Here is a 26,106-nt window from a genome sequence, read left to right on the forward strand (position 1 = left end):
ATGCGGCACACCCCGACAAGCCGCCGCCGCCCGTCACCGCGCTGGCCCAGGCCCGCACAGACGTGTCCGTAATCCCCACCAGCGCCGGTGCGCGGCGCGGCGCGGCGCAACGGTGGCGGGAGCTGCCCGCCTGCTGTCCTGGCGATTCGCGCTGTGCTGTGTTGGCGTGTCGCGCCGCGGCAGACCCACAGCCACAGCCACAGCCACAGCCATGCTCCCCACCCAGCCCTCTTTGCGGGTGCCTTCTGCACTTCTGGATGGCCTTATGGCTGTTTCTGGCTCTCGTGTTGAGCCGCCCTGCCCAGCCGGGCCGCCCCTCCCCACCGCAGGCAACCAGCTGGCCGTGCACCGGCCGCTGCGCCTGGATGAGCGCATGGTGGCGCTGGCGGCGGCCATCAGCATCGACTATGGTGTGTGTGTGTGTGTTTGTCTGTGTGTGTTGTAATGAGGCAGAGCATGTGTGTGTGTGTGTCTGTGTGTGTTTTTGGAGTGGCAGAGCATGTGTGTGTGTGTGATCCAAGGGGTGGTGGTGGAGGGGGAAGTGGGTGCCGTGAGGCCGGTGGGGCCCTTTTCTTGCTGCCGCCCCAACCGCCCTGCCTGGTGGGATGCGCTCTGCGGGGCGTCCAGCCCACCCCTGCGCCGCTGCCGGGCCCCACCTCGCGCCCACCTCCACCCGCAGACTTCTTCTCCCGCCACTCCTACGGCGGCGGCGTGTTAACCCCCTTCTTCGGGCCGCCAGTCATGCCCTACCCGGGGCCCGTGGGCGGGGAGGCGGCAAAGGCGGGCGGCCCAGCGGAGGGAGCGAAGGGCGCGGCAGGCGGCGCCGCTCCCACGGACTCCGGGGCCCCAGGCGGGGAGAAGCCTCTCGAGCGGGACTTGGGCAGCAACAACGGCGGCTGGTTTGGCGGCTCTGGCAAGCAGGAGGAGGACGAGGGGGAAGGGGACTGGGGCAGCAGCGGGGGAGGTGGCGACGATGCTGGCGGGGATGGAGGAGGGTGGGGGTAGCGTGTTTGATGTGTTCTCAGATGACTAGCGCCCCCTGCCCTCCTGGCCGCACACTTGTCATCTCATGCACCGCCATTTCATTTTTCACTTGCCTGTTGACATCAGTTGCTTGGATGCAATCTGACGCTTAGTGTTCGGGAGGAGCCGCAGCGCGCCACCTGAAAAGGAGAGCCGCCAGCCTGCTCAGGCCCGCTCCGCTCTTCTCCGCTCCGCCAACCTGCTGAGCACAGCGCACACTCGTGTGTGCCTGTCTTTCCAGTCTGCTGGCTGGCAGGCCACCGAGCAGTAGGAGACGCGGCGGCAGGCGGAGCAGGCCTTTGTGCGGAGCCGGCGCCGGCGCCAGCCAGGTTGGTGCATCCCCAAATCGGTAAATCGGTGGCGTCTTGCCCTGTTGGGTTGAATCCAAAGGCTGCGGGCACCCCGAAGCTGGCTTTGTGGCTAACATCTGTCGGTGGCTGCCAGGTTGCGGCGGAGCGGCTTCGCGCCGCGCTTTGCAACACTTTGAACCAGAACCTGAGCCATCCTTGGGCCCAGCCGCAGCGCAGCTTCTGCTGCAGCCATCAGGTGCACGCAGCGTGGCCGTCACTCTGCTCGCGATTGCTGCTGCTGCCGTGCTGTAGTGCGGCAGCCGGCAGGCGCCGAGGAGGCACGATCCCCCAGGGCAGCGCCGTCCTGCCTGCACCGCCTGTCAGACTTCCCTCTCTTGACACACTGCTCATTGCATCGCAAACGAGAATCAATGAACTGGAATAAAAAATGGCACAGGTATCTGCCTCGCGGGGCATCACGGTATGTGGGGAGTGCTTCGGCCCTGGGCTGCCGGCCTATGCTTGCTGAGTCTCATCTAGTCTGAAATCTCTGGTCACATGATACTGCCTGCCTGCCTGCCTGTCTTTGTGTCATTTCAACAACTGCTGTGAGTGAGACGGTGAAGAACTTGCAGCTGGCGCCGGGGACCAGGATGGGCGTGCCGCCGCTGCTGCCGCTGCTGCTGCCGCCGCCGGAGGAGGAGCCGCCTGCGGGCGGGGGGCGAGCGGGCACCCCCAGGGATCAGAGGGCTGGAGCAGGCCCCGCCCCGCTTCATGCCCTCCCCCTTTGCCTCCCCCTTGTCTCACACACTTCCAGCGCCCTCCCCGCTGATTGGACTGCCCCCGCAAATCCGCAGCCCCTTGCCCGCCGCCCAGCGCTCCCGCGCATGCACGCCGCCACTCACCGCCGCTGGCTGCGGGCTTCACGACGGTGGTGTGGTAGGTGTTGAAGTACTTGTTCTCCACCTCCTTCTCTATCTCGTGGAGGACGGTGTTGGTGTTGAAGGAGCTGCGCACAGAAGGCAGGGGGGCGACGACGACAGCGGACGGCAGGGGGCAGGGCAGGCAGCGAATGGGCGGCCGGCCGCGGCGGCCGGAGCGAGCACGGTTGGGGAGTGCGTAGGGGCCGTTGTGTGTGCACCCAGCCAGCCATGCCCGCCACCCAACAACCTACGCAACAGACCCTAACAAACCACACTCACTCCACGGCGTTTATGGTGTTCCCCAGCCCTCTGCACAAAGCAGCGGAATGAGGGTCAGGCATCACAGCTGAGACAGCGCGACCGCGCACGATGCGAAGGGCAGGCATGCACTGGTGCCGGCATCCCGCTGGCCCACTGCTGTGACACCAAAGGCGCAAGCCCGCGCTGCCCTTGCCACCACCGGTACCGCCTCACCCAGAGTTCAGGGTGGCGCCCCCGCCGTGCACCACCTCGCCGTTGGCGGCATTGATGGTGGTGGTCTTGCCGTCGGTCGTGTCGGCGTGGTGGTTGTCTGCGGGCGGGCGGGCAGGCAGGCAGGCAGAGTGTTCAGAGACCGGTCGGCGCCAAGCCGCGCCACACGCAGGGCAGGGGCTTGCTCCAGGGGCGCCCCTGCCTGCGGCGCATGCCCTCCATGCCGTGGTGTGCTGGCGTGTGAATGGCGCTGAGGCCCCTCCCGCTCACTGTTGATCATGGAGTTGTCCACTTTGTTGTTGGTGGTGGACTCGCTGGAGGTGACGGTGTTGATTGTGTTGTAGTTGGAGTCGGCCAGCCCGGTGCTGGTGGTGGCGGTGGCTGCAGGGAGAGGCGGGGGGGCGGCGATGGGAGGAGGAGTGTGAGGTGGGAAGGACATGCAGGGATCAGTGATGGGCAGGCATGCCCTGCGTGGCTGCCCTGATCATGGGCAGCGCTGATGCAGCTGCCGCTGCCCGCCGCCCGCCCAGCGCCGGCGTTTCGCCCCGCACGTGTGTTGGTGACTGTGCCAGAGGCGGCGGTGGGGTCGGTGTTGATGCCGGAGCTGTTGTCGGTGTCGATGCTGGCTGTGCTGTTGTCGGACGAGTCGTTCCTGCATGGATGGGGGTGTCGCAAGGGGTGGTGCATGGTTGGGCAAAGGTTGGGCGCCAGTGCATGCGACTCTCCCTTGTCGGCTCTGCAACTAGTGAGGACTCCCTGCTCACCCGCTGTCGCTGGAATCGTTGCTATCGCTGGAATCGTTGCTGGCATCGTTGCTGGAGTCGGCGGTGGTGGCGGTCTTCTTCTTTCCGGGGCTGGCCTTCCCCTCCGTCACCCCCTTGTCGGCGGTGTTGTAGGTGTTGCCCTGGTTGACGTCGGAGTGCACGTTTTCCACCTGCTGGGAGGAGTCGATGGCCGTCACCTCGCTGTGGGCCTTGTTGGCGGCGGAGGAGTCGACCTTGGAGCCAAGAGAGTCCTTCAGGCTGTTGGTGTTCTCTGCGGTCACTGCAGCAGGCAGGCAGGCAGGCAGGCGAGGCAGGTAAACGGGAAGGTGTTGTGGGCATGGGGTTTGTGCAGGTCACAAGGCTGACAAATACAACGGGGCTGAGGGGCCGGCCAGGCGGCAAGCGGGTGTTTGCCCGCCGCCACCACCCCTGCCATCCCAGCCGTCCATCCCCGCTCACATGCGTTGGTGATGGTGCCGGATGCGGAGCTGGGGTCGGTGTTGATGCCGCTAGAGAAGCTGCGCAGGCAGGCAGGCACGGCAGGGGCTCAGCACAGCAGCCAAGGGAGGCCTCGGAGCCAGGGCGCTGCCAGGGCACCCTCCTCCCTGCCGCCCCGCTTGAGCAGCAGGCCCCACTCACTCGCCGCCTCCCCGTGCCGTGGATGCATCGTCGCCTGCGTCGTCCCCTGGCGTGCCAACCTGCACAGGAGGAGCGTGCAACGTCAGGCGCCACATCAGATGCTGTGGCATCTGGCGTCGAGTGCGGCACGTCCCCGACCAAGCCCTCCTCAAGGCGGCATGCCCAGCCCTCCCCTCTAGTCACCTCGTCGCCGGTGTCATCGTCGATGGCATCGAAGATTTCCTCGATTGTTTCAGCAGACTGCACCTTGTCGTCGCCGCCATCTTCCGCGGGCTTGGCGGCGGCCTTCGCCAGCAGCCTGCGGCTCTCGGGCGCCGCCGAGGCGCAGGACGCCCACAGAAGCAGGCATGCAAGCAGCACGGGCGCGGTGCGAAGCCCCATCGCGGAGAGATCTGGCGGAGATCGGGGATGAGAGGGGATGGAGGCGGCCCCCGACGGTCTGACGGCGGACGAAATGCGCTAGGAATTCCCCTGAAGCGGAATGCACTAGATACGATGCCTCTGGACGCCGGCATTTAATCCGACTCAAAACGCAGCAGGCTCAGCAGCCAGGTGGAAAAAATCCGGTCGACCGGCGCCGTGCTCAGGCCGGCCAACCCACGGTATCGCCAGGTCATAGCGAGGGACGGTGGTCGCAAGACCGGGCGTGCTAGAGCGGAAGTCGCCCCCAGCGGACGGCCAGCCGGTGCGCCACTGGCAGCCTACGCTCGGCAGCACAGCGCCAGTGCAGCAAGGCCTGAGGTCACCTTGCGATGCCAAGAGCTTCATAAATCAGACCCATAAACTACCCATAAAATGTTGCTCCCCTGGGTTCAGCAGATGTGGATGTGTTCGGCGGCAGCGGCGAGGAAGAAAGTTGCGCCGCCCGGTCAGCGTGCCTCTTCATTTTCTGCCTCCTCCTTACCTTATTACCTTACCACAGAATCGCAGTGTGCACGCTAAACAGCACAATGACGATGAGAGAGGTTGGATTCGCAGTCTTGTGCCTGCTGTCCTTGCTTGGCCGCTGCCCGCCCCTCTGCCACGCCCAGTCCGATGGCAGCAGCACCCTGGAGAGCGGAGAGCCGCTGCGGGTGGGCCTGCTGGCCTCTGGCAACTTTCCCTTCTCCCAGCCTGCCACGGGACCCACCCCAGAAAACCACGCAGGCCTGGAGGGTTTCGAGGTGGGTCTGGCAGCGTGGGAGGGCTCAGGGTGCTGAACTGCCTTGGGTCTGTCCTGCTGCAGTCCCAGGCTGCGGCGAGATTGGCCGCCGAATCGCGCCGCCGCACCTGCTCTCAGCTGGTTGGGTAACCCACCCTCTGCCGTGCTCTGCTTATGCTGCAGGTCGCCCTCATGGACGCCATCTGCGAGGCAGCCGAGCTCAACTGCACCGCAGGCGAGGCTAGCAAGCTGGAGGGGCACCGCCGCGGCCGGCCGGCCAGGCAACGAGGGCCCGGCGTGCTCAACCCGGCCAAGCGGGTGCCCCCAGCGCTTCCCCTGACCGCTGTCGTGCGCTGCGCCCGGCGGCCTGGTCTGCAGTGCCGCTGTACAGCCTGGAGGAGCGGCTGCAGGGCGTGTCCAACGGCACCCTGGACCTCACCATCTCCGCCCTGTCCTACACCCCCGGCCGAGAGGCGGTGGTGCACTTTGTGAGGTGCGGGGCCCTCCCTGCGAGGCTCTGCACGCCGAGCTGCGACAGCAAGCACCGGTGCTCGACGACGCCCCCCCACAGCCTGGCGCACCCTCACCCCCATCAGCCCGCCCGTCCCGCCCACCCCGCTCCCTGCCGCAGGCCCTTCTATTACAGCAGCGGCGTGGCGCTGTTTGGCGACGCCTCCCGCAACGGGCTGGCGCTGTTCGGCCCCGGGGCCCAGCCGGGCCAGCAGCTCCAGTCGCCGGCAGGCTGGCAGGGCCTCTTCACAGGTGCGATGCCCCAGGCTGGAAACGACCTGCAGGAATCCAGCATGGACTACAGACTGTAGATGCATTCGAGTTTGGTCCCTAGGTGCCGGCAGGGGCCAGCACCAGGCGCCCAGGCCTTGCTGCCCGACCCTGCCGTGGCTCCTGCCGCTGCTGGCCTGCAGGCAACTTCCCTGTCGGCCAGACACTGTGCTTCGTGGAGGGCTACTACGCGCTGCCCTTTGTCGTGCAGGATGTGGATGTGAACATCAAGATCTATCCCACCCTGGAGCAGGCGGCGGCCAAGGTGCAGGACGGTGAGCGACGGCTTCGCGCCAGGCGGCAGCGCTCCGCGCCGGCAAAGCTGGGCCGGTGGCAGGGGCTGCAGTGCCCCCGCTGCCGGGTGGCTGCTTGCTGCCCAGCCAGGCCGCCAAGTCGTGTGTATGCTTGCCCCGAGCGCAGGCACCTGCGCCGCCCTGGCCTACGACAGCGTCACGCCCGCCTCCCAGGTGGGGCTCCCCATGCTGAATGCCCCGCCCGCCTACGTCGACCCATACGGGGTGGCTATCAGCAGGGGAGACGCCGGGTCGGAGCTGGAGCATAGGCTGGTGTATGCTCTCACCGGGTGAGCTGCAAAATAAAAGCAGGGCGAGTCGCAGGCTGCCAGAGATGCCTCCGGGATCGAAATGCGCGCGTGCCGCCTGCAGACTGATGAGCCAGGGCAACGCCAGCAGGATCCTGGAGCTGGAGAGGCAGTGGCTGGTGCCGCAGGGCGTGGGGCCCAGCAGGCACGTGCCAGCCGTGCAGCCTGCATGGCAGCGCCTGCACATCTTCCTCCCTGGAGCCACCCATCCGCCTGCCTGCCTGCCCCTCCCCCTCCCCACCCCAAATTCCAGCGCTCTGGAGACTGTGGTGGATGCCATCTCGTCCTTTGGGGCACCGCTGACAACAGGCCCCGGCACCATTCCCTCCTCCTACAGTCTATTCGGGACGAGGCCGGCGGGAAGGTGACGACGACATACTATTCATTTGCTGTCTTCCATGTGCATCTGTTCGAGCGTTCGACTTGCTTCCTATTGCGCCTTGCACCTCTTTGTCCTTCCACCTATATGGCCATACCTTTTGACCCACTGTTCCACACAAGATAGCGCCTGCCAGACATCCAACGATTGTAATCCAATGATTGCAATGGCTGCATGATGTGGCTGGGTAGACAGCAGGCAGTGCGGGTGGGCGCATCCGCGAGCACCACTTGCTCGCAGCCTCATCTCAAGGCCTCTGCCGTGCCGTTCACAGCCGCCGTCGCATTCGCCGCCGCCGCGCCCACCGCCTGCATGAGGAGCCCTGCTGCCGTGCCGTTCAGGGCAGCGGTGCCGTTCAGGGCGGCGGTGCCATTGCCCGTCATGTTGTTGTTGTGGTGGTGGTGGTGCTCCGGCGGGTGGTCCAGCCCTGCGCGTGCGTCACAGAGAGAGGCGGCATTCGATATTAGCAAAACAAACAAAACAGACAAAATGCAGGAAAAACAGTATGGGCAGGCACACTACAGCCCCCCTCACACACCCGTGGCGTGGAAAATGAAGTGGAGGCCCAGGAAGATGACCGGGTTCCAGACGACCAGGTACCGCACCATGTCCAGCATCTGGATCCTGCAGGCGGGGCAGGGGCAGGGGCGGGGCAGAGCTGAGCAGGGTGGGCGGGGCAAGCGCGGCAGCCGCCCTCCTCAGGCAGGTGGACGAGCGAGTGCGTCCGGGCGGGAGCGGGCGGGACCGGCAGGGCAGCAGGTGATGGTCGGGTGCTGCCTGGCCTGGCAGCCTACACCCGCCAGGACCCTCGCATAACTTTGTTCAAAAGAAGGGGCCCCGCCACGCACCACGACAGGTTGCGGGTCTCCCAGGGCTTGTCGGCAAACACGGACCGAAGGTCCACCTTCTCCCAGCAGGTGGGGCACGTGTCCTTCTTGCCGATGATGCACCACCCCCTGCAACACGCCGGCACGGGACACTTGGACGCCAGGGCGACGCGGCGCGGCGCGGCTGGCGCCGGTGGCTGGCCGGCCGGGCATCGCACGGCACGGGCGCGGATGGGCGCGCGGCTGCTGCCGAGGCGGCGGGCCCCGGGCTCCCGAGGGCAGGGCTCCTCTCTCTCTCTCACACACACAGAGAGACACACATACACACACACACGTACACACACATACACACTCTTTCCTCACCGGATGCATTCCATATGGAAGAGGTGCTTGCAGGACAGCTGGATTGTGCCCAGCCCGGTGCCGCCGCCGCCGCCGCCGGCCGCCTCCGCAGCTGCGGGCGTGCCGCCGCCGTCGTTCAGGTCCCCGCCGCAGATGCCGCAGCTGCGAACCGACACCGCCATCTTGCGCCTGGCGGCAGGAGGGCAGGCGCGGAGAGGAGGCGGCGGCCGCGCCGGTGAGATCAATCAAGGCTGAAGGCTGCCAGCAAGGCAGGCCCTTGGCGCCAGCAAGGCATGGGCACGAGCCGAGGGTGTCACTTGCCCGCTCTCCAGACTGCTCACTCACCCAGAGCCCAGGGAGCGAGCGATGCGGTCTGTGGCCACCTCAGCGCAGTCGCGGGTGAGTATGCCGTAGTACAGGCCGTACCACACGGCTGCGCGGGACAGCAGCAGGGCAGCAGCGTGGGTCACCCACCCCACACATGCATCCAGCCGATCAGGTGCACCGCCGTGTGGCCTGCCCCGCCTCGAATCTGACCTGCCGCGACACACTCCTCGCACACACGCAGCCACAGCTGCCCAGCGCCCTGCGTGCAAGCTCCGCCTGCCTGCCAGCCTCACCCGTGAGCGAGGCGCCCTGGCCGAGCACCGCACGGAACAGCAGGCCCAGCCCCGTGAACTCCAGCAGCAGCATGATGTAGCCCACAAAGCCCACGCCAACGCTGACGCGGAAGACAACCATGAAGAAAGCGTAGACCTGCAGGCAGGAGGGCAGGCCGCGGCAGGGGCGGCGTGGTTGACAACAGCGCGCGTGCAGCGTTGGTGATGCGCCGCGCGGCCCTCGCTTTGCGGCGACACTGGCGGGACGACCAGGGTTGTCCTGCCTCACCTGCTTGGGCACCGTCTTCTCCAGCTGCCTGCCGGAGCAGCGGTACAGGTAGTAGCCGGTGATGGAGGAGTAAAGGGCCCAGGTGGCCACAAACCGCCAGAAGCCTGCGCACAAGCCGGGGAGGCGGGCGGGGAGGCGGGCGGGCGCAGGCGCGGCTTTCGGTGGCAGCGTGTGGGCCTGCCTGCCGCCGCGATGTGGGGCGGGGCGCAGCGCTGCTGCTGGTGGCGAGGACAGCGCCGGCAGGCCTGCAACGCCTGCAAGCCGGCTGCTGTTCCCGCCGCCCAGCAGCACGAGCCTCTCACCCAGCTGCACAGAGATGATGGGCGGGATGAGCCAAAGGCCGACGAGCGTCGCCAAATCGTAGCTGCGCCGATGCCGCTTGCGCCAGCTCACCAGCGCCCACTGCGCCGTGAACATGACGAACAACTGCATGCAGGGGCGCAGCGCGGCGATCGGCCACGGCCTCTAGCAAACCGCTGCGCGGGCTGCGGCGCCGGCGGTTTGGCGGCCGGCCTGGCACCGGCCCCCTGCAGCGTGATTGGCGCCACTCCAGGCGCTGCCTGGCCGCCCCCCAGGAAGGCCCCCTCGCGTCAAGGTGCTCGCAGCAGGGACTTGCGGGAACTTACAACGCAATAGAAGGCCAATATCGCGTGCTGCAGCTCCTCAGGATCGGGCTTCTCGGAGGCCGGCTTTGGGGCTATCACTAATCCCTGTGGGGGAGACTTGGGGTCCTGTTCGAGCGACAGCGCCTCAGCGCCATCCTCAGCGGCAGCCATCGCGCCGATCTAGAGCACACACAGGTGTTGCAAATGCATACAGTTTGTGCTGTGAAGCAAGCAGGGCTCAAACGTAGGGCTGTGCTGGGCAACAGCCTGGTGCACAGCACAGCATGGGCGGCCTCGCCCCGCGTTGGCTGACCAGTCATGCGATCCAGATCCGCTTGAAGGCAGCCGCAACAGGGTGCTGCTTGTTGCCTCGTCGCCCTGTGGCATGTCTGGCTCATTTGCAGGCCCTGCCGCCCCTGGCCAGCCACTGAGCAGCGGCACAGCACCCGCCAATAACCTGCAGCTCGCACGCGGCAGCAGGACCAGCAGCGCCCCGGCGCCCAACTGGCGGCGACGCTCCATGCGCGGTGTGCAGGCGCTGGCGCCCGCCTCTCCGCTCGTCCTCACCGCCGCAGCGGCAGCAGGAGCGCTGGGTGTAGCCGCCATGTTCCGCGGCACCAAGGAGCTCAAGCCGACGGTGCAGGGCCAGAGCACGGCTTGGAACAGCGCCATCCTGTCGCTCTGCCCCGCCCTCACCGCCCCCTACCGCCAGCCTGGCTGGATGCCGCGGGGCGGCCATTTCGAGACCATCCTCGCAGCGTGGTTCAGGTGGGGAAGGGCAGCCAGGCTGCACCCGCCCTTCATCAACTCTGTTTCCCCAGTGGGTTTGTGTCGAAACCCTGTTAAAGCCAACCAAGTTGGCAAGCAACCCGTTGCAGGAAGAAGCCCCACGTGTTGTATGATCGCGAGATTGTGCACATGCCAGACGGCGGCTGCGTGGCGCTGGACACAGAAGACCTGCCGGCCGCCCAGGTGCGGCGGTGGTGTGGTGGCTGGGCTGGCTAGGGCAGGTGGCTGGGTCTCGGTCTCGTCCTATGGTGGAGGAGAGCAGCGCCTCTCACCGGCTACCCTCGCCCTCCCCCCGCCTGCCGTGCCGCAGCAGCTGCCGCAGGACGCCCCCGTGCTCATCCTGCTGCCGGGCCTGACAGGCGGCTCAGAGGATAGCTATGTGCAGCACGCAGTGGTGAGCTAACAGCAGGGGTGGCGGCGGGTGCTTGGACACACCGCAGGGCCCTGCCTGCCTGGCCTGCTGTGCTTGCCTGGGTGGGTCAGCTGACACCAGGTGGCCGCTGCCGGGCAATCTGCCACCTTCCAGCTTGCAGCGGCTGGCGACCTTGCCCCGAGCCACCACTGACTGGCCCGATCCCTTGGCTGCAGGTGCATGCGCGCGAGGCGGGGATCCGAGCGGTTGTGTTCAACAGCCGCGGTACCAGCGGCAGCCCCGTCCTGACGGCCCAGTTCTACTCGGCATCGTTCACAGAAGACATGCGGTGAGCGGCGGGCGGGCAGGCGAGCAGCCTGGCAGGCGACCACGAGGGGAGTGGGGAGGGTAGCCAGGCACCTTCTGCTGTGCCGGTTCAGCTGCTCCTTGGACGGGGCATTGGCGCTGTGTCCATGCCTGCCTGCCCCTCCCTCCTGCACCGTGCTGCCAGCTGCTGCGCCACATGCGGCCGCTGACGCCTGCTGCCGCGTGCCGTGCGCCTGCCCGCAGCAATGTCGTGGCCCACGTCCGGAACCAGTACCCTCACAGCCTGCTGTTTGCGGCGGGGTGGAGCCTGGGTGCCAACATCATGACCCGCTACCTGGGTGGGTGGCTTTCTGTGGATGGCTGGCTGTCACCGCAGGCAGACAGAAATACCAGGGCGCGGCTGCTGCTTGCTGGGCCGCCCGATGCGGCGGCACGTGCGGCAGCGCGGCGCCCGCTCCCTGGCTGCCAGCTGAGCTGGCTGAGCGGGGCCGCCTGGCTGCTGGGTGTGCAGGGGAGGAGCAGGACCGCACGCCCATCAGCGCCGCCGTGGCTCTGTGCAACCCCTTCGACTTGGTGCGCGTGTGCTGCTTCGCGGCACCGCTGCTGGTTGCCCCGCCCTGCTGCCTGGCCACCTGCCCGCAGCACCCTTCCTTTTGCCGCTCGCCCTTGCTCTCACTCAGCACCCCAATCCCTGCCGGTCCCCCAGTCGCGCCTTCCTCTCCACCCCGTCCCACGACACGCACACCCACCCACACACACCACCCTCCTGCCCCGCCCTCCTGCCCTCCCCTGCCGCTCCCGCAGCCGCTGTCCGACTCCAACTTCCAGCAGGGCTTCAACCGAATATACGACTGGAACCTGGCCCGCAGCCTGAACCGCATCTACCAGAACCACCACCACCTGTTCGAGGCAGAGGCGGCCAACGGGGAGGGGCGGCGTGAGCGCCGCCGCCGCCGCCTCCGCCGCTTGCTTGTGGCCGGCTGGGTGTGTGCCGGCGGCGGGGGCCTGAGGCGGGCTCAAGCGTGGCACGACCCATCAGCCTGTGCTGCAGCAGAGGAGCAGCGCGTGCGCAGCTCGGCCCCTGCTCTCGCGGCCGTTCTTCCGGGCATACTTTATGCTGCGGCATCCTCAGTCCGCCAGCGCCTGCCTGCCCACCTGTCCGCCCGCCTTCTGCCCTGCCCTGCCCTGCCCTGCCCTGCAGCCTACCGGCCAGACGTCGCCATCGGGGCGAAGACCATCCGCGAGTTTGATGATGCCATCACCCGCATCGCCTTTGGCTGGCCAGACGGTGGGGCTGGGCAGCTGTCTTGCTGCGCATGGACACATGCGCCCTGTGGCCTGGTGTGTGCGCCAGGGGCATGTGTCCATGCGCCAGGCACCTGGCCCCCACGCTTGCTCCGCAGTGGATGCCTACTATGCCGGCAGCAGCAGCAGCCTGAGCATACCCGATGTGCGCATCCCGCTGCTCGTGATCCAGGTGGGGCTCGGAGGGGGCTGTGGCGCCGGCCGCAGCTGCTGGGCTGCCGATGACGCTGCCGTAGCGACCAGCTGCTGCTATAGTCCCTTGGCCACCACCATCACCATATGCAATAAGCTGCCCTGCCCTGCTGTGCCTGCTGTGCCTGCTGTGCAGGCCGCTGATGACCCCATCGCCCCCAAGGAGGCCATCCCCTTTGAGGCCCTGCAGGCCAACCCGCAGTGCCTGCTGGTTGTGACGCCCACGGGCGGGCACCTGGGGTGGAGCGGCGGGCCTGATGGCGTGACAGGCGCGTGCAGCCCGGGTGAACCTCGCTCGGCAGCTAGCTGCACAGACTGTGTAGGGGCGGCGAGCGCTCAACCAGGCCTCCCGGCAGCTGCCAGCAGCTGGTGCAGCCGCTGCTGGGCCGTGGGGTTCCGCCCGCCCGCTGCCGAGCAGCTTCCCTTTGCGCCCCTGTGCCTGCGTGCGCCCCGTGCAGGCGCGCCCTGGACCGACGCCGCCGTGGCAGAGTACTTCACCGCCGCGCGCCAGCTGCTGGCGCAGCCGGAGTTTGCGGCGGCGGCGGCGGCGCGGCCCGCGCAGCCCGCCCCGGGCGAGCCGGCAGGCGTGTGGACCATGGAGGAGACCACCCACCAGGCGCCCTGAGGGGCTGGCTTGCTGGGACGGCCAGCGGCGGCAGCGTGAGGCGTCCGCGGCTGCGCCGGCATCTTCTTTCATGTTGGCAAACGGCAATGCGATTATTTCATTACGGGCACCTAGCAGGGAGCCCTGGATTTACAGGCCATGCTGCAAGGGAGCGGGGCTTCTGCCCACCCATCTCCCGCTCCCTCGCTGTAAATTGGACTACTAATCCCTCCATTTACAACGATTGGAGGCTGCTCCCAGCTGGGCGGGGGCACCAGGTGCAAGCATTGGTACCACGGAATGGAAGCATTGGTACCAGGGTGTGGGGATGAGGATGAGGTTGAGTTCAGCTGAGGGCAGGTGAGCGCTGGAGAGGAGCGGGTTGGGCCCCATCCAAAACATTGCAGCAGCAGCAAACAGGACGGGGCCGCCACTTGCAAGTTCGGCGTAGGCGTGAAAGAAACAGGTGGGTCGATTCCAATGAATAGGATGAATAGGAAGAGAGAGGAAGCTCATTTCAAGTGGGCATTGCCAGAGCCGGAGCAGCGCAGAGGGATTCGTCCCTTCTTGCTGTCCCGGCATGCCAGGGATCGGTCGTTGGGTGTGCAGCAAGCGAACGCTGGCACCTGCGAAAAACTCATACATTAGAGGGAAGAGTAAAAGTGCCGAGGGGCAAGGAAACCATGTTTCAGTGGACATGAAATATTATGCAGGGACTATCAAACTGCGGCCCGAAGCAGTATCCGTGCGATGGTTCGTTTCGCTGCTCCCAGCTCCATGACGGCGAGAGCGCCAGCCGTGCGGGAGAGAGAGGAGGGCAGCGGGCACCCCGGCGGCGCGGCGCATGCCTGCCTCGTCAGAACTGCGCCAGGAAGGCACGTGCCGCTGCCAGGCTGGCGGCATCGTGGGGCGACATGGTCACTGCCAGGGCATAGCCCCGGATGGCGATGGCTACCTGCCGCCGGCCACTGCAGCACAAGATGGTAGGGGGCAGGCGTGGTTGAGTGTTTGGGGCACTGCTGCGACACTGGCATGGCTGTGCACTGCAGCAGGCGTGCAGAGCAGCAGCAGGAGGGCCAGCACTCGGCGCCAGCGCTTCGTGCCGTCCCACCTGGCAGGGAGTGGCTGCTGGGCGACAGGGGAGGAGGCGGTTGGCAACTTGATCTGCTTGGCGCTTGCTGCCAGCTGCGGTGGCCTGGCAGCTGCGGCGGCCTGGCAGCGTTGCCCCACAGGGCTAGCGGCACTGGCTGGGCTGCAACGCTTGCGCTTCTGCCATGCACCGTTGTGCATCTGCCCGGGCACGGCGGGCTCTGACCCATGAGGCCTCCCCTTCTGCTGCCGCTGCCTGCTAGTCCAGTGGGTGGGCTGCTGCACAGACCCCGGCACCGCTGGTGTGCCTGTGGGCAAATGAGACACTTCATTTGAACGGCCACATCCGATGAGCCCGATTGAGCCAACAGAGTATCAAGGCGCGCATAGACAACGCGCGGCACATGCAAGACCGGCAACCAGCAGAGGCGACACACACCTGTTTCTTGCGTGCTGCTGTGCGCACAGGCCTGAGCAACCAGCAGCAGGGCATCAAAGGCGCGCTGCTGGCGGCGGCGCCAGCTGGTCGGCGCCGTTTCGCGCCCCAGCAGTGTTGTCAGCTCCGATGCCTCTGAGCTGGATGGTTCCGCGTCGTCAGCTGATTGTGGACTGCATGACGTGTTTGGAGATGGCATGCGCCTGTGTTCAGCTGCAGGTGCAGGCATTACTGCTGGGACGGGGCGGGCGGCGGGACTGCCGCCGCCGCAGGGAGGCTGCTCTGGGGCGGCGCTGGCTGGCGCCGCACTGGTCTTGCACGAATCGCTTGACGCTGCTGGTTCGGTTTCGGGGCATCTAAGATGGGGCGCCCCTGCGAAAGTGCACACACGAGGGAATTGCATCAGTGTGATGTGAGTGACGTTCCGGTGGCACACAGCAGACGGCGGCGGCCATGCCACTACTACCTAGCGCACATGATCCAGCAGTGGTTTGCTTGCATTCGTAGAGACGTAGCGCTCACCTGGTGACCTGGGCACGCCCAGTGCGCGCATGCGCATGCTAAGGAGTCTGCGTGTAATGAGTGTGCGTGTGTCAATGCTAAAAATGGGCGAATAACAATGCTGTAAGAATCACGCAATTTGCGGAGGAGTACGGTCCGACCGAGCAGCTGCCGCCTGGCATACGCAGCTGATGCGGGCCTCTCCTGAGGAGGCGTCCCTCTTTGGTTAGGCCGCGCCTCTGCATGTGGGGGTCCTTGGAGCCCGCTAGGTGACGACGGCCGAGCTGGGGAGGGCCTGTCACACATGTACAATGCCGCGCGCCGCCTGCCGCCCCCGACGTGGAAGTGCCCGCCGGCATGTCCTGGGCAGGCATCCCCAGGATTCTCCTGATTAAAGTCAGGGTGGGAAATCGCCCAATGGATGGCCAAAGTCCCATCACAGACAGGAAGAATGCCTCTGGCCTCGCTGAGCGGCCCAGACCAAACGCGCAGTGAGCCGCCGCCGTGACCTCGGGACCGCCGCTGCCGCCCATGGCGGTCAGCCGGCGAGCCCCCCGCAAGCTGCCCTGCCAGCAGGCTGCGCCTATCCCTCTGCGCCCGGCCGCCGCCGCGAGCCCCCAAGTGGCGCTGTCCGCCGCCGCGGCTGCCGCTGCCATGGGCGCATTCCCCGCCACGCATCTGCCGCCTGGGTGCACGTCTCATTCGACCTGCAGATGCGAAGCGAGGCGGGCCACAGCCCCACGTCTAGCGAACCCACCCTCGGCCACCTACAAGCTGCGCTGCCACGCAGGCTAGCAAGGCAGCAGCACGTCAAACAGCTGCAGCCACCCCTGGGACACGTGCGCAGCGAGCATGCCGCGCCTGCCGCCAGCGCTTGGCCCCTGCTGCACCACCCAGCCGCCAGGCCGCTCCCCAGCGCTCAAAACAACTCACTGCGCCTGCACTTGCTTCCAGAAGTCCATTTTCCGAAAGATGACCCCCAGCCCGCCCCCCCGCTTCATCTTCGCCTTGAAATCCTGCATGCCAAACAGCCAGAACCGGGCAGCATCAGCAGGCGTACCCCCTGCCAAGCAAGCGGTCTCCGCGGAAGCGCCACCACGGCGGGTTGCATGCACCTGCAGGCCGGAGCAAACCGGGCGGCAGAGGCCGGCGCTAGCCTAAGCGTCCGCAGCCCCGCCCAGGCAGGCGCCAGCCGACGCGCCAGCCAGCCAGCCAGCCCACCTGCAGGCTCTTGGTGGCATAGTGGTAGACCAGCAGCCGGTCTGAGCGGATGCGGGCCGAAGAGAAGCCGTCCACCCGCTCCCCTGCTGTGGACACTGCAGGGCAGGAGGCACATGGGAGTGAGTGGGTCCTGCGGGGCCTTGCAGACCGAGGCAGGAGGCAGCTGACTGTCCTCGTGCTCGTGCTCGTGCGGGAGGCCCCGACCGCAGGAGGCCCAGCGGGCCGCAGTGCCGCGGCACAGCCAGCGCGCAGCGGGTGGCAGGCGCCAGCGCAGCGGGCAGCGAGGTGCTCTACCTGCGTGGCAGCCTCCCACATAGTACGCGTTATGCGGGGAGGCCGGCTGCACCGCCAGCGCGGTGTTCACTATGGTTTTGATGGCCCGCTGCGCGGGCGCCTGCAACGCACGATCGCGCCTGTTGATTTGGCGGTGGTCCCGAGGGTGCACACACCCGGTTCCTGGGCCCCAGGGCTGCGCTTGTGTGGTCCCCACCAGGGGACCAGCGCCGCCCTGGAGCATCTGCCATCACCGCCATACCCAAACACATCCCACTGGGCACAGGGCTCGCCCACACCTGCTCTGGGTAGCAGCTGGTGTATGCCAGCAGCGTGCTATCCTGGTGCGACTTGTGCCCGCCTGCACCCAGACAAGCAGCAGGCACTTGCATGCTCAGCATGTCACCCTTCAATCAGCGTGTTAGCCTGTTGATAGGACCACAGTGCACACATCCCACTCCACCTCCCCTCATCTCCCTGCACTCCACTCCTCTCCGCCGCCACCCCCAGTCCACCCCAGCAGCAGCTCGGCAGCGGCGGCCACTCACTGGATCCCAGTATGCGCCAGTTGGCCACCAGGCCGCCGTACCGCCTGTACTGCTCCAGCAGCGTGGGCAGGTCGGGGGTGCCGTCGGTGATCACTAGGAACTCGTCAGAGTCAATGAAAGCTGCCCGGGAAGAAAGCAGGAAGAAATAACATGTGAGGGAGTTGAGTGGGCGGGTGGGCAAGCTGGGCCAGTCCCCAGCAGCCCAGGGAGCACAGCGACGCCCTCCTGCTGTGCAAAGGCCACGGGACTCGCCGGGCCAGAGCAGGCAGGCAGGCCCGGGCCAGGAGAGGCAGGCAGGCTGGCGGGCTGGCAGGCCAATCACCCATGAAGCGGTGGCGGGTGCCATAGTCACGCAGGCACAATGAATAGACAATCCACTGCTTGTACTGCAGCAGGGGCAGCAGGGGCGCAGGGGTGACGGCCGCCGGCAGGCCGCCAGCATGGCACCATGCGTGCGCCGGGCAGCAGCCCCTGGGGGAGGCACAGCAGTACCAGCGGTACCTTTGGATTGTAGCGGTGGTCATTGGTGGCGTTCAAGTCCTGGGAAGCTGCCTTGAAGTCGCTGATGTAGCGGTACGTTACATCACCGGCCTGAAACCAGCGCACAGCACCAGCACCGAAGCACTGCGGGCCTGGTTTGCAGCACTCACAGCAGAGCGGCGAGCGCCCGGTCCGCCGCCGCCGCACCAGCAGCCCTTGGCTGCATCACGCATGGTCCCAGCCGGGCCAGCTCCAGAGCTGAGCACCGTCAAGGTCGAGGTGGGAGGGCCTCCACCAGGCTGCCACCTCACCCTCAAGTACGGCCGCAGTACGCCCTTCACTGGCGGCCGGCTGCCGGTGTCAAAGACATAGATGTGGGAGGCGCCCAGCCCCAGATGGTACTCCACCCACTCTGGCAGGTCCTCGGCCTGGTCTGCAGGAGAGGGAGCGGCGACGCGAAGCAAGGCGAGGCGGCGGGAGCGGCAGCGGGTGGGCAGCGGGCGGCGGCGCGCGACAGGGGGAAAGTGTACGGGCTGCCAGGAGGAGCGATGTAGGACCCAGTAGGCGCTCAGCAGGAGGAAGCAGCAGTGGCTTGGAGGCCTGGCCAGGCGCAACTGCTGGCGCTGCGTGCTGGGCTGGCATTTCAAGGGGCTGGGCGGTCGAGCGGCGCATCAGACCTTTGACCGTTAGGCACATAGCCACGCCGCGAGCGGTGCCCGCCCTCCAGGCCTTGTACCGCTTCGCCTGCAGCGCCAGCTCCTTGGCCGAAAAGTCACGTCGGTGCGGCCCCGCGCTGCGGCAGTCTGTGGGCTGCTGGGGCCGCCGGCGGGAGGTGGCGGCGGCGGCGGCGGTGGCAGCGGGCGACTCCTCCTGGGGGCCGACGACGGACAGAAGCTCGCCGGAGTCCGACGATAGCTCGTGCTTGCTGGTCTACAGCACAGGCAGGGATTCCCTTGGCCAACGGCAGTGGTGTGACAGCAAATGTGCAGAGTGCCGCCAATCACCTGCAGCAAGGAGACGCCCTTGATCAGCGACGCAATGCTGATCGCCAGCACAACTCGTTCTTTCAATCCAACACGCCGTAGCGGCGGGGCCACCGCAACAACTCGCATCGGCGGGGCCTCAGGGAGCCCTGCAGGGCCCTCCCTGACCCCTGTTCATGTCAGAATCTGGCAGCGACAACGGCAAGCGCCCTTGCTGCACCTTGCAAGCAGGGTGGCCTTGTCTGCCAGCCGCCGCCAGCTGGCGAGCGGATTGAGCGCTGTCACCTGCAGTCAGGTCAACAGCAGCAGACCCCCATTCCTAGGGCAGAGGCACACCCTGCCACGCCACCCAGGCGAGCTATGGAGTTGCATTACAGCGGGAAGCTGCACAGTTGCAGCGGGGCCGCCGAAACAGCCAGCAAGCAACAAGGTGCGTTTTGGTTATCACCAAAAAAAGCAGATGGGCAGTTGCTACAGCGGGTTCTGGGGAAAAGTGCAATTCAATGATGCATGCAGCTGTGCAAGTGTGATGAGAGATTGGGTCAGGCGAGGTACATCACATCAGCACCGCTGCGGCCTGGCTGGCTGCCGGGGGGGGGAGTGTCGGTCAGTAAGAGAGCGGCCCAAGCGACGGTTTTCGGGGCTTGGGCACGCAGAGAGAGTGTGGGACGGGGATGATACACAGCCCAACTAGGGCTGGTGCTGTGTCGCAGCCGGGCAGCCGCTCGCTGTGAGGTGGTGCCGGCTGCATCGGAGCAGAGCGTCTGACGGATCTGATGCCTGAAGGAAAGCAGGGCTGCGCCGCGGGTGACGCGCCGCCCCCGGGCTGGTGCTGGCCACGCCGCTCGCTGGCTGCGCTGCGCGGCCAGCGAGGTCGGCGGGTTCGCCTCGGCCCGGCTCCCCCCAGCCTCACTCCACTCCCTTGAGCAGGCCGGAGCCGTCGATCTGGGCCACCACCTCGTAACCCACACCGTTCTCGGGGTAGGGGCGCTGCTCGCTGTTGGCTGCCAGGTGGGAGCGGTCCAGGATGCGGTCCAGCATCTGCAGCACGGTTGGGCGGTACGGCTCAGTACCCCAGCAGCTCGGCAACCCAGCATGCCGAGGCCGTCCACGGCAGGCCGCAGGCTCCAACGCGCCAAAGCTGCTCGGGGTCGGTGCCCCGCATCAGGCCACCGCCTGCGTGGCTGCAGGCTGCGCGCCCGCATGCCGGCAAGGTACGTGCCCATGCAGTGCCCAGCCCCTGCCCGCCCACCTTCTCGTCCACCTCGCCGCTCTGAGGCACGTCGTTCAGGCTGATGTCGGCCTTCAGCAGGTCGAGGAGCTCGTCTGCCTTGAGGCTGGAGTTGCCCTTGGAGGGCTGCGAGGGCAACCACAGTTGGGGGGTTGGGGGAGATGGGATGCGGGAGCGGGCAGAGGGTGATGATGCAGCGAGCGATGGATGACGAGAGAGAAGGGTAGGGCAGGGGGGGGGGAGGGCAGGGAGCCTGCACCCCGCAGAGCACGAGGCTTGCGGTGCATGGCTGCGCTGGGCTGGGTGGGCGCACCTCTGCCGCGCTGCCGCTGACGTCCAAAAAGGCGCCCTTCTTGATCACCAGCCGCTCCAGCATCAGCTTCTCGTTGGCTCTGGAGGCAGAAGAAAGGAGGCGGGAGGAGGGGAGAAGGGGAGGGGTCAGGATGAGCGGGCAGGGCACGCAAGCCGGCGGCGGGGCATCCAAGCCAGGCGAACACGAGGAGGAAGAACGCAGCAGGGCGGCGTGCCGGCCATCCTCACCGCGCGCAGCCGCAGCCGCCCCCCCACCTGCGCAGCATCTTGCCCTCCACGCTGTGTGCCGTGGCCAGCCGCATCACCAGCACCGGCTTCTGCTGGCCGATGCGGTGGCAGCGGTCCATGGCCTGCAGGTCCTGGTGAGGGTTCCAGTCTGGGGCAGAGGAAGAAAGCGGGGAGGCGGGCAGAGGGGCGGCGGGCAGGTCAGCCGACGCGAGCGGGAGGGCAGGGGTGTAAGTCTGACCTCGGGTGGAGCAAAGCATTGCGTGTAAGAGGAGTGAGGCCAACAGCAGCGGGGAAGGGATGATGATCATGCAGGGCAAGGGGCGCAGCAGCGCTGCAGGGGCGGCGCCCGCCCACCCGAGTCGTAGATGATGCAGGTGTCTGCGGCGGTCAGGTTGATGCCCAGCCCGCCGGCCCGCGTGGACAGCAGGAAGACCTTGCAGTCGGGGTCTTCGTTGAAGCGCTTCATGTTCTCCTGGCGGTCCTGCAGGCGGTACACGGGAAGGAAGAAAGAAAGCGCAGGGCAGGGCGCTGAGGCACGCGACGCAGCAGGAGCTGAAGCGGGCCAGCCCGGCCCCCAGGCATGGCCAGCCAACGCAGCAAGGAGCCAGCCATCACCAGCAGGGAGCAGGGTCCGGCCAGCAAGTCCTGCCCCGCGCCGGCAGCCCACCGCACCTGCCAGCAGATGGAGCCGTCGATGCGGCAGTGCCCCACCTCCCGCTGCTCCAGGTAGCTGGACAGCAGGTCCAGCATGGTGGTCATCTGCGGTACCATGGGGCGGTACATACAGCGGTGCATGAGCGCGAAAGCGGCAGCGCAGCAGAGGGCACCGCCAGGTGAGAGCGGTGCGTCGCGGTCGACCCCCAGCAGCCAGTCCAGCCCTCCCAGGCACCCCCAGCCGGCACTGCTCCTCTGCCTCTGCCTCTGGCGTGTGTCGCAGGTTTCTGTGCAGACATGCAGGCTGCCAACACAAAAGCAAAAAGTGGCAGGCCCCCACCTGCGAGAAGATGAGGACTTTGTGGCCCTCGGGCAGCAGGCGGGTGAGCAGGCGGTCCAGCAGCGCCATCTTGCCGCAGTCCCGCACCATCTCCTCGGGGGAGGGGAAGAACACGGAGCCTGCGGGAGGGTGGCGAGGGCAGGGCAGGCGGTGGGTGGACGGTTGCGCGGCACCGCAGCGCAGGGCAGGGGCTACCCAAGTCGTGCAGGCTTGCTCGCCGCTAAACATGGCGTCCCGTCCCAGCTCTGCGCTCAGCCCAGCCCAAGGCAGCCCACCCACCGTCAAAGGGGCCCGTGATGAGGTCAGGGTGGTTGCAGTTCTTGCGCATCTGCATCAGCACGTTGTTGAGGGAGGCCACGCTGGGGCCGCCCCGCCCGCGCGACATCTTGTTCATCTCCTCCTGCGCGCAGCAAGCCAAGCCCGCAAGGGGGGGACCACGAGCAATCAGCCTGGTCTGTGTCGCTCTCCTCGCAGGCAGGAGTCTGCGCGCCACACGAGAGTGGCCCCTGCAGCCTCACACGTGCGCCCAGCCTGCTCAGCAGCCCCCTCTGCTCGCCCTAGCGCTCACGTTGAGCGTCTTGTCCAGGAGCTGCTGGTTGAGCTCGCGCTGCTTGTCGGCCATGCGGGCGTACAGGATGACCTGCGGCGATGGTGGCGTGGCAGTGCGGGTGAGTGTTGAGTGCAGCAGGCTGGCGGGTGGCAGGGTCACGAAAGGAGCGCAGGCCAGCCCTCGTTGCTGCTGCTGCTGCTGCTGGGCGATTGCTGTCGGGGGCAGCACGCAGGTGGCGGCCTGCAGGGCGGCACGCGGAACGTGCGGGCACGCAGGCGAAAGGAATGCAGGCCAGCCGCGTCGCCGCACCTCCATCTTGCCCGGCAGGCTTGTCTCCACGTCGGTCTTGACGCGGCGCAGCAGGAAGGGCTTGAGGATCTGGTGCAGCTTGGACACCACCTTGTTGCGCTGCTCCTGCGCCAAGATCTCCTTGTCGGCGTTGGCGTGGCCCACCGCTGATGTGAAGTCGAACCAGGACTCGAAGTTTTCCAGGGAAGAGAAGACGTCGGGGAGCAGGAAGTTGAGCAGGCTCCACAGCTCCGTCAGGTTGTTCTGCAGCGGCGTGCCTGCAGGCGGGCGAGGAGGGGGAGGGCGGGCAAGTGGCGGTGGGGCATGTGAGGGGCTGGTTAGGCGGAGCTGGCAGGAGGGAGCGTGCGGGGCGTCAGCCCTGGCAGCTGCCCGGCAAGCCCTGCCCTTCAGCAACCCAGCCCCGGCCCCAGCCAGCCAGCCGGTCTCGCACGCACCCGTCAGCAGCAGCTTGTTTTCGGCATGCAGCGTCTTGAGCTCCCGGATCAGCTTGCAGTTCATGTTCTTCAGGCGGTGGCCCTGCAGGCGCCACAGGGGGCAGGCAGGCAGGCAGGGAAGGAGGGGGGGTGTGGCCGGCCAGGTCGCGAGCAGGCTGGCGGCAGCGCCACCAGACCGCCTCCTTCTGCTGCCCGCTAGCATCCCTCGACTTGCCACCAGTGCTGCCGGCTGCACCACACAACATGTGCCACATACAGTACAGTAACAGTGCAATATTGTACTGTATGGTACTGTGCAGTACCACACCTCGTCCACCACGATGTACTTCCACTGGTACCGCCCCAGCGCCTTGACGTCCGCCAGCAGGATCTCGTAGCTGGTCACCACCACCGGGAACTTGTCGTCGATGCGGCCTGCAGGGGAGGCCAGGGAGGGAGGGTGAGGGCGAGCAGGGAGGGAGACGATCAGCGAGAAGAGCAGGGAGAAGAGCAGGGAGGGAGGCAGGGGGGAGGTAAGGGCAAGCAGGGGTTGAGCGAGGGAGGGCGGGAGAGAAGAGTGTCCAAGGAGAGGGAAAAAGCAAGCAAGCAGAGGATTGCGCACTGCTGCTCCCTGGCCCCGCACCCACCCGTGGGCATGCGGCTGCTGCGGATCTGCTGCCGCTCCTGCTTGGAGCCGTGGTAGAGGACGACCGGGAAGCCGGGGGCCCAGCGCTCAAACTCAGACACCCAGTTAGTCAGCGTGCTCAGCGGGCCCAGCACCATGTAGGGCCCCTGGATGTGCCCCGTGTTGCGCAGGTGGCACAGGAAGCCGATGGTTTGCACCTGCGGTGGCGGCGGCGGTGGCTGTGTGGATGGCGCACAGTGCGGGCCACGTGCCCCAAACGCCACGCCCAGCCCCACCCTCGCACGTGCACCTGCCGGCCCGGGCCCCAGGCTGCAGCACCAGGCCGCCGGCCGGCCCTGCCTCACCGTCTTGCCCAGGCCCATCTGGTCTGCCAGTATGCCGTTGAGGCCGTTGCTCCACAGAGAGATGAGCCACTTCACGCCTTTGAGCTGGTAGTCGCGCAGCGCGCCCTTGAACCCTGGGCACATCTCCTGTGGGTGCGCGGGGCAGGGAGGAAAGCAGGACAAGGAAGGGCAGGGCAGGGCGGGGCAGGCGGCGCATACGCAAGTCAGCGCTGGCACAGAGGCGTCCAGCCAGCGCAGGAGTGCACTCGCTCGACCGCTGCGCCCCTCGCAACACACCCACACCGCACACACGTGTACCCATACACGCCCAGCGCATCTGCGCGGCACCTGCGTCAGCGCCTCCATGTCCGCCTTGGGCTTCTTGGCTGCCGCAGCACCGCGGCCGCCGCCCCGGCGCTTGCGCCCCGCCCCCGCCTTCTGCGCCGCCGCCTCCTCCGCCGCCTCCTGGTGCTTCTCCTCCACGGTGGAGATCTGGGGGGGGGACCGGATGGGTGGTAGGGATAGCAGGCACGGTTTGGGGTGTTTCCAGCTTGCAACAAGGCAGCCCAGACTCCCAGCCTCGACCCCTCCCCAGCCCCGGCGTCAACAGCCACAGGCCAGACAGGCCAGGCTGCGCCGCCGCCCCACCAAAGGCAGCCAGGCAGGTGCCACGCCACGGCAGCTGCCTGCTGCCGCCGCCGCGCCTGCGCCGCACACGAGGCATGCCGGTGCTGCCGCTGCCGCCGCCACGCGCTGGAGCAGCCGGCCCGCTCCCACACCGTGCCCGCTGCCAGAGCTGCCAGAACGCTGCCACCCAGCCTGTCCAGCTGCCAGCCCAGCGCCTGCTAGTTGTGTCCAGCTGCCAGAACACTACCAGCCCAGTGCCTGCCAGCCATGTGCAGCTGCCAGCCCAGCACCTGCCAGCCCAGCACCCGCCTGCCTCACCTGCTCTGTAAGGAACTGGGTGTACATCTGGGAGCGGTTGAGCAGCGCCTCCAGCTGGCTGAACTTGGCCTGGTCAAGAGCCTCCTGCTGCTGCGGGGAGCAGCGGGCGGGCAGGCGGGGCGGCCCCCGGCTGGGTGGCGGCACGGCACGGCACCAGCCGCAGGCACACACCACACTGCCGCAATGCTGTGCCGGCTGCGACGGCTGCGCCCCGGCTGCGTCGTCTGCGCCCTGCTGCCGAGCCGGGGTCTCACCTCAGAGGGCGGGTCTGCGGCGGCGGCCTCCTGCTGCCGCTCTTCCCGCTCCTTGCGCAGCCGCTCCTCCTCCTCCAGTGCCGCCTCTGGCGCGAAGAAGTGCTCCACCTCCGCCTCCTGGATGGAGTCGTTTGAGACGAGGCCCACACTGGCCACGCGCGACAGCTCGGGCCGCTTCTTAGGGGGGTGGGTGGCCACTGCATCCTTGGCCTCCTTGGCCGCGGGCGCGACGGTGACGGTGGCGGTCGCGCCCACGCCCTTCACCGCCGCTGCCGGCTCCTCGGCGGGCGGCGCGGCAGCGGCTGGGGCCTTCTGCGTGGGCGGCAGGGCGGCGGCGCTGGGGCTGTGGGAGGCCATCGCGGCGCCAGCCAGCCGCTGTCACCAGGGCTCCCCCACCACCCGTGCAGCGTGTTGCGGCCACTCGAAAGGGGCGCAAGTGATCGTTGCAGTCGGGACCGCCCTTGATAAACAAGGGAGGATGGGTGCACCGGTGCGCTCCCATCAACGTCTCTCCCTCCAAGGCGCAGGCTGGCACCGCCAGCGGCTGCACATTGAATCCATCAGCCAATCACCTTCATCCTTGTAGAGTTCATGCTTTGTGGGAAGCAGCCGCTGGGGTGGTGCAGCACGCCGGGGCCGGGCTGCAGGCTGCAAGTGGTGCCGATGCTGCTCGGACCGCTGCAGATGGATCCGGCTCGCTGCCACAATGCACTGGCAGTCTAATTCAGGGCAACGGCGTGTCCCACTGATTGCTGGGAGCTGCAGTTTTTGAAGGGCAACACATTGTCTGTACTGCTGGCAAGGACGTACAACTGGTCCTGTGGCTGGATTGCCCAAGGCTGCTTACCAGGATTAATCAGACCTGTGTCCTGGAGCCCTGCACTGGCAGCCCCGGTGCCGCACCATCCGCGCCTCGACATGGCTGCAAAAGCCGCCGAGGTTCCTGCTTCCGGTGAGGTGGCGCTGTGTAGTTGCATGCAATGGCATGGTGTGGAGGCCAGCGCGATGGCAGATGGACATGTTTATGCCCATGGGCCGAGCTCAGTCTGCTCTGCCCTGCAGCCTTCCCTCCTGCTGCCCAGGCAGCTGGCTGCATGGCGCCGCCAGCCACTCCCGCCATTGCAGACG

The 26,106-nt window shown here is 67.2% G+C and overlaps 7 protein-coding genes across 7 annotated transcripts in view; 3 read left to right on the forward strand and 4 right to left on the reverse strand.

Moving 5' to 3' along the window:
- CHLNCDRAFT_145465 (hypothetical protein) overlaps positions 1 to 1,005 on the forward strand; it is a gene marked incomplete at both ends in the record, with an annotated part of 1,580 nt that extends 575 nt beyond the window's left edge. The window contains 3 exons of the mRNA XM_005847911.1: positions 21 to 87; positions 330 to 410; positions 680 to 1,005. Of these exons, the coding sequence (XP_005847973.1) occupies positions 21 to 87; positions 330 to 410; positions 680 to 1,005 (474 nt within the window). The remainder of the gene's footprint in view (positions 1 to 20; positions 88 to 329; positions 411 to 679) is intronic.
- A 560-nt stretch (positions 1,006 to 1,565) lies between these two features.
- CHLNCDRAFT_145466 (hypothetical protein) lies at positions 1,566 to 4,491 on the reverse strand (the record flags this gene model as incomplete). Its single annotated transcript, XM_005848070.1, has 11 exons — positions 1,566 to 1,619; positions 1,933 to 2,021; positions 2,219 to 2,322; positions 2,516 to 2,545; positions 2,711 to 2,807; positions 2,978 to 3,088; positions 3,259 to 3,359; positions 3,472 to 3,751; positions 3,931 to 3,989; positions 4,111 to 4,169; positions 4,294 to 4,491. 11 exons carry the CDS (start codon positions 4,489 to 4,491, stop codon positions 1,566 to 1,568), a joined length of 1,182 nt encoding a protein of 393 aa, XP_005848132.1.
- A 569-nt stretch (positions 4,492 to 5,060) lies between these two features.
- Positions 5,061 to 6,618, forward strand: CHLNCDRAFT_52124 (hypothetical protein; the record flags this gene model as incomplete). The annotated part of the gene is made up of 5 exons (XM_005847912.1): positions 5,061 to 5,265; positions 5,630 to 5,744; positions 5,883 to 6,013; positions 6,175 to 6,306; positions 6,452 to 6,618. The coding sequence occupies 5 exons, from the start codon at positions 5,061 to 5,063 to the stop codon at positions 6,616 to 6,618; spliced, it is 750 nt and encodes a 249-aa protein (XP_005847974.1).
- A 635-nt stretch (positions 6,619 to 7,253) lies between these two features.
- Positions 7,254 to 9,844, reverse strand: CHLNCDRAFT_145468 (hypothetical protein; the record flags this gene model as incomplete). The annotated part of the gene is made up of 9 exons (XM_005848071.1): positions 7,254 to 7,438; positions 7,550 to 7,635; positions 7,860 to 7,967; positions 8,202 to 8,369; positions 8,526 to 8,613; positions 8,801 to 8,936; positions 9,069 to 9,172; positions 9,371 to 9,494; positions 9,695 to 9,844. The coding sequence occupies 9 exons, from the start codon at positions 9,842 to 9,844 to the stop codon at positions 7,254 to 7,256; spliced, it is 1,149 nt and encodes a 382-aa protein (XP_005848133.1).
- Positions 9,845 to 10,193: 349 nt separating this feature from the next.
- On the forward strand, positions 10,194 to 13,263 carry CHLNCDRAFT_145469 (hypothetical protein; the record flags this gene model as incomplete). Its single annotated transcript, XM_005847913.1, has 11 exons — positions 10,194 to 10,441; positions 10,552 to 10,645; positions 10,773 to 10,856; positions 11,051 to 11,163; positions 11,385 to 11,479; positions 11,653 to 11,714; positions 11,946 to 12,078; positions 12,343 to 12,429; positions 12,545 to 12,618; positions 12,775 to 12,922; positions 13,097 to 13,263. 11 exons carry the CDS (start codon positions 10,194 to 10,196, stop codon positions 13,261 to 13,263), a joined length of 1,305 nt encoding a protein of 434 aa, XP_005847975.1.
- An 835-nt stretch (positions 13,264 to 14,098) lies between these two features.
- On the reverse strand, positions 14,099 to 18,902 carry CHLNCDRAFT_145470 (hypothetical protein; the record flags this gene model as incomplete). The annotated part of the gene is made up of 11 exons (XM_005848072.1): positions 14,099 to 14,210; positions 16,202 to 16,284; positions 16,490 to 16,584; positions 16,784 to 16,883; positions 17,062 to 17,123; positions 17,311 to 17,430; positions 17,633 to 17,696; positions 17,812 to 17,901; positions 18,102 to 18,223; positions 18,468 to 18,720; positions 18,888 to 18,902. The coding sequence occupies 11 exons, from the start codon at positions 18,900 to 18,902 to the stop codon at positions 14,099 to 14,101; spliced, it is 1,116 nt and encodes a 371-aa protein (XP_005848134.1).
- Positions 18,903 to 20,540: 1,638 nt separating this feature from the next.
- CHLNCDRAFT_22847 (hypothetical protein) lies at positions 20,541 to 23,923 on the reverse strand (the record flags this gene model as incomplete). Its single annotated transcript, XM_005848073.1, has 11 exons — positions 20,541 to 20,692; positions 20,899 to 21,025; positions 21,217 to 21,303; positions 21,539 to 21,657; positions 21,818 to 21,938; positions 22,107 to 22,178; positions 22,398 to 22,654; positions 22,832 to 22,913; positions 23,139 to 23,245; positions 23,458 to 23,653; positions 23,801 to 23,923. The coding sequence occupies 11 exons, from the start codon at positions 23,921 to 23,923 to the stop codon at positions 20,541 to 20,543; spliced, it is 1,443 nt and encodes a 480-aa protein (XP_005848135.1).
- Between the last annotated feature and the right edge of the window lie 2,183 nt (positions 23,924 to 26,106).

This window comes from Chlorella variabilis (genome assembly GCF_000147415.1).
Source record: "Chlorella variabilis unplaced genomic scaffold CHLNCscaffold_9, whole genome shotgun sequence".
Classification (NCBI taxonomy): Eukaryota; Viridiplantae; Chlorophyta; class Trebouxiophyceae; order Chlorellales; family Chlorellaceae; genus Chlorella; species Chlorella variabilis.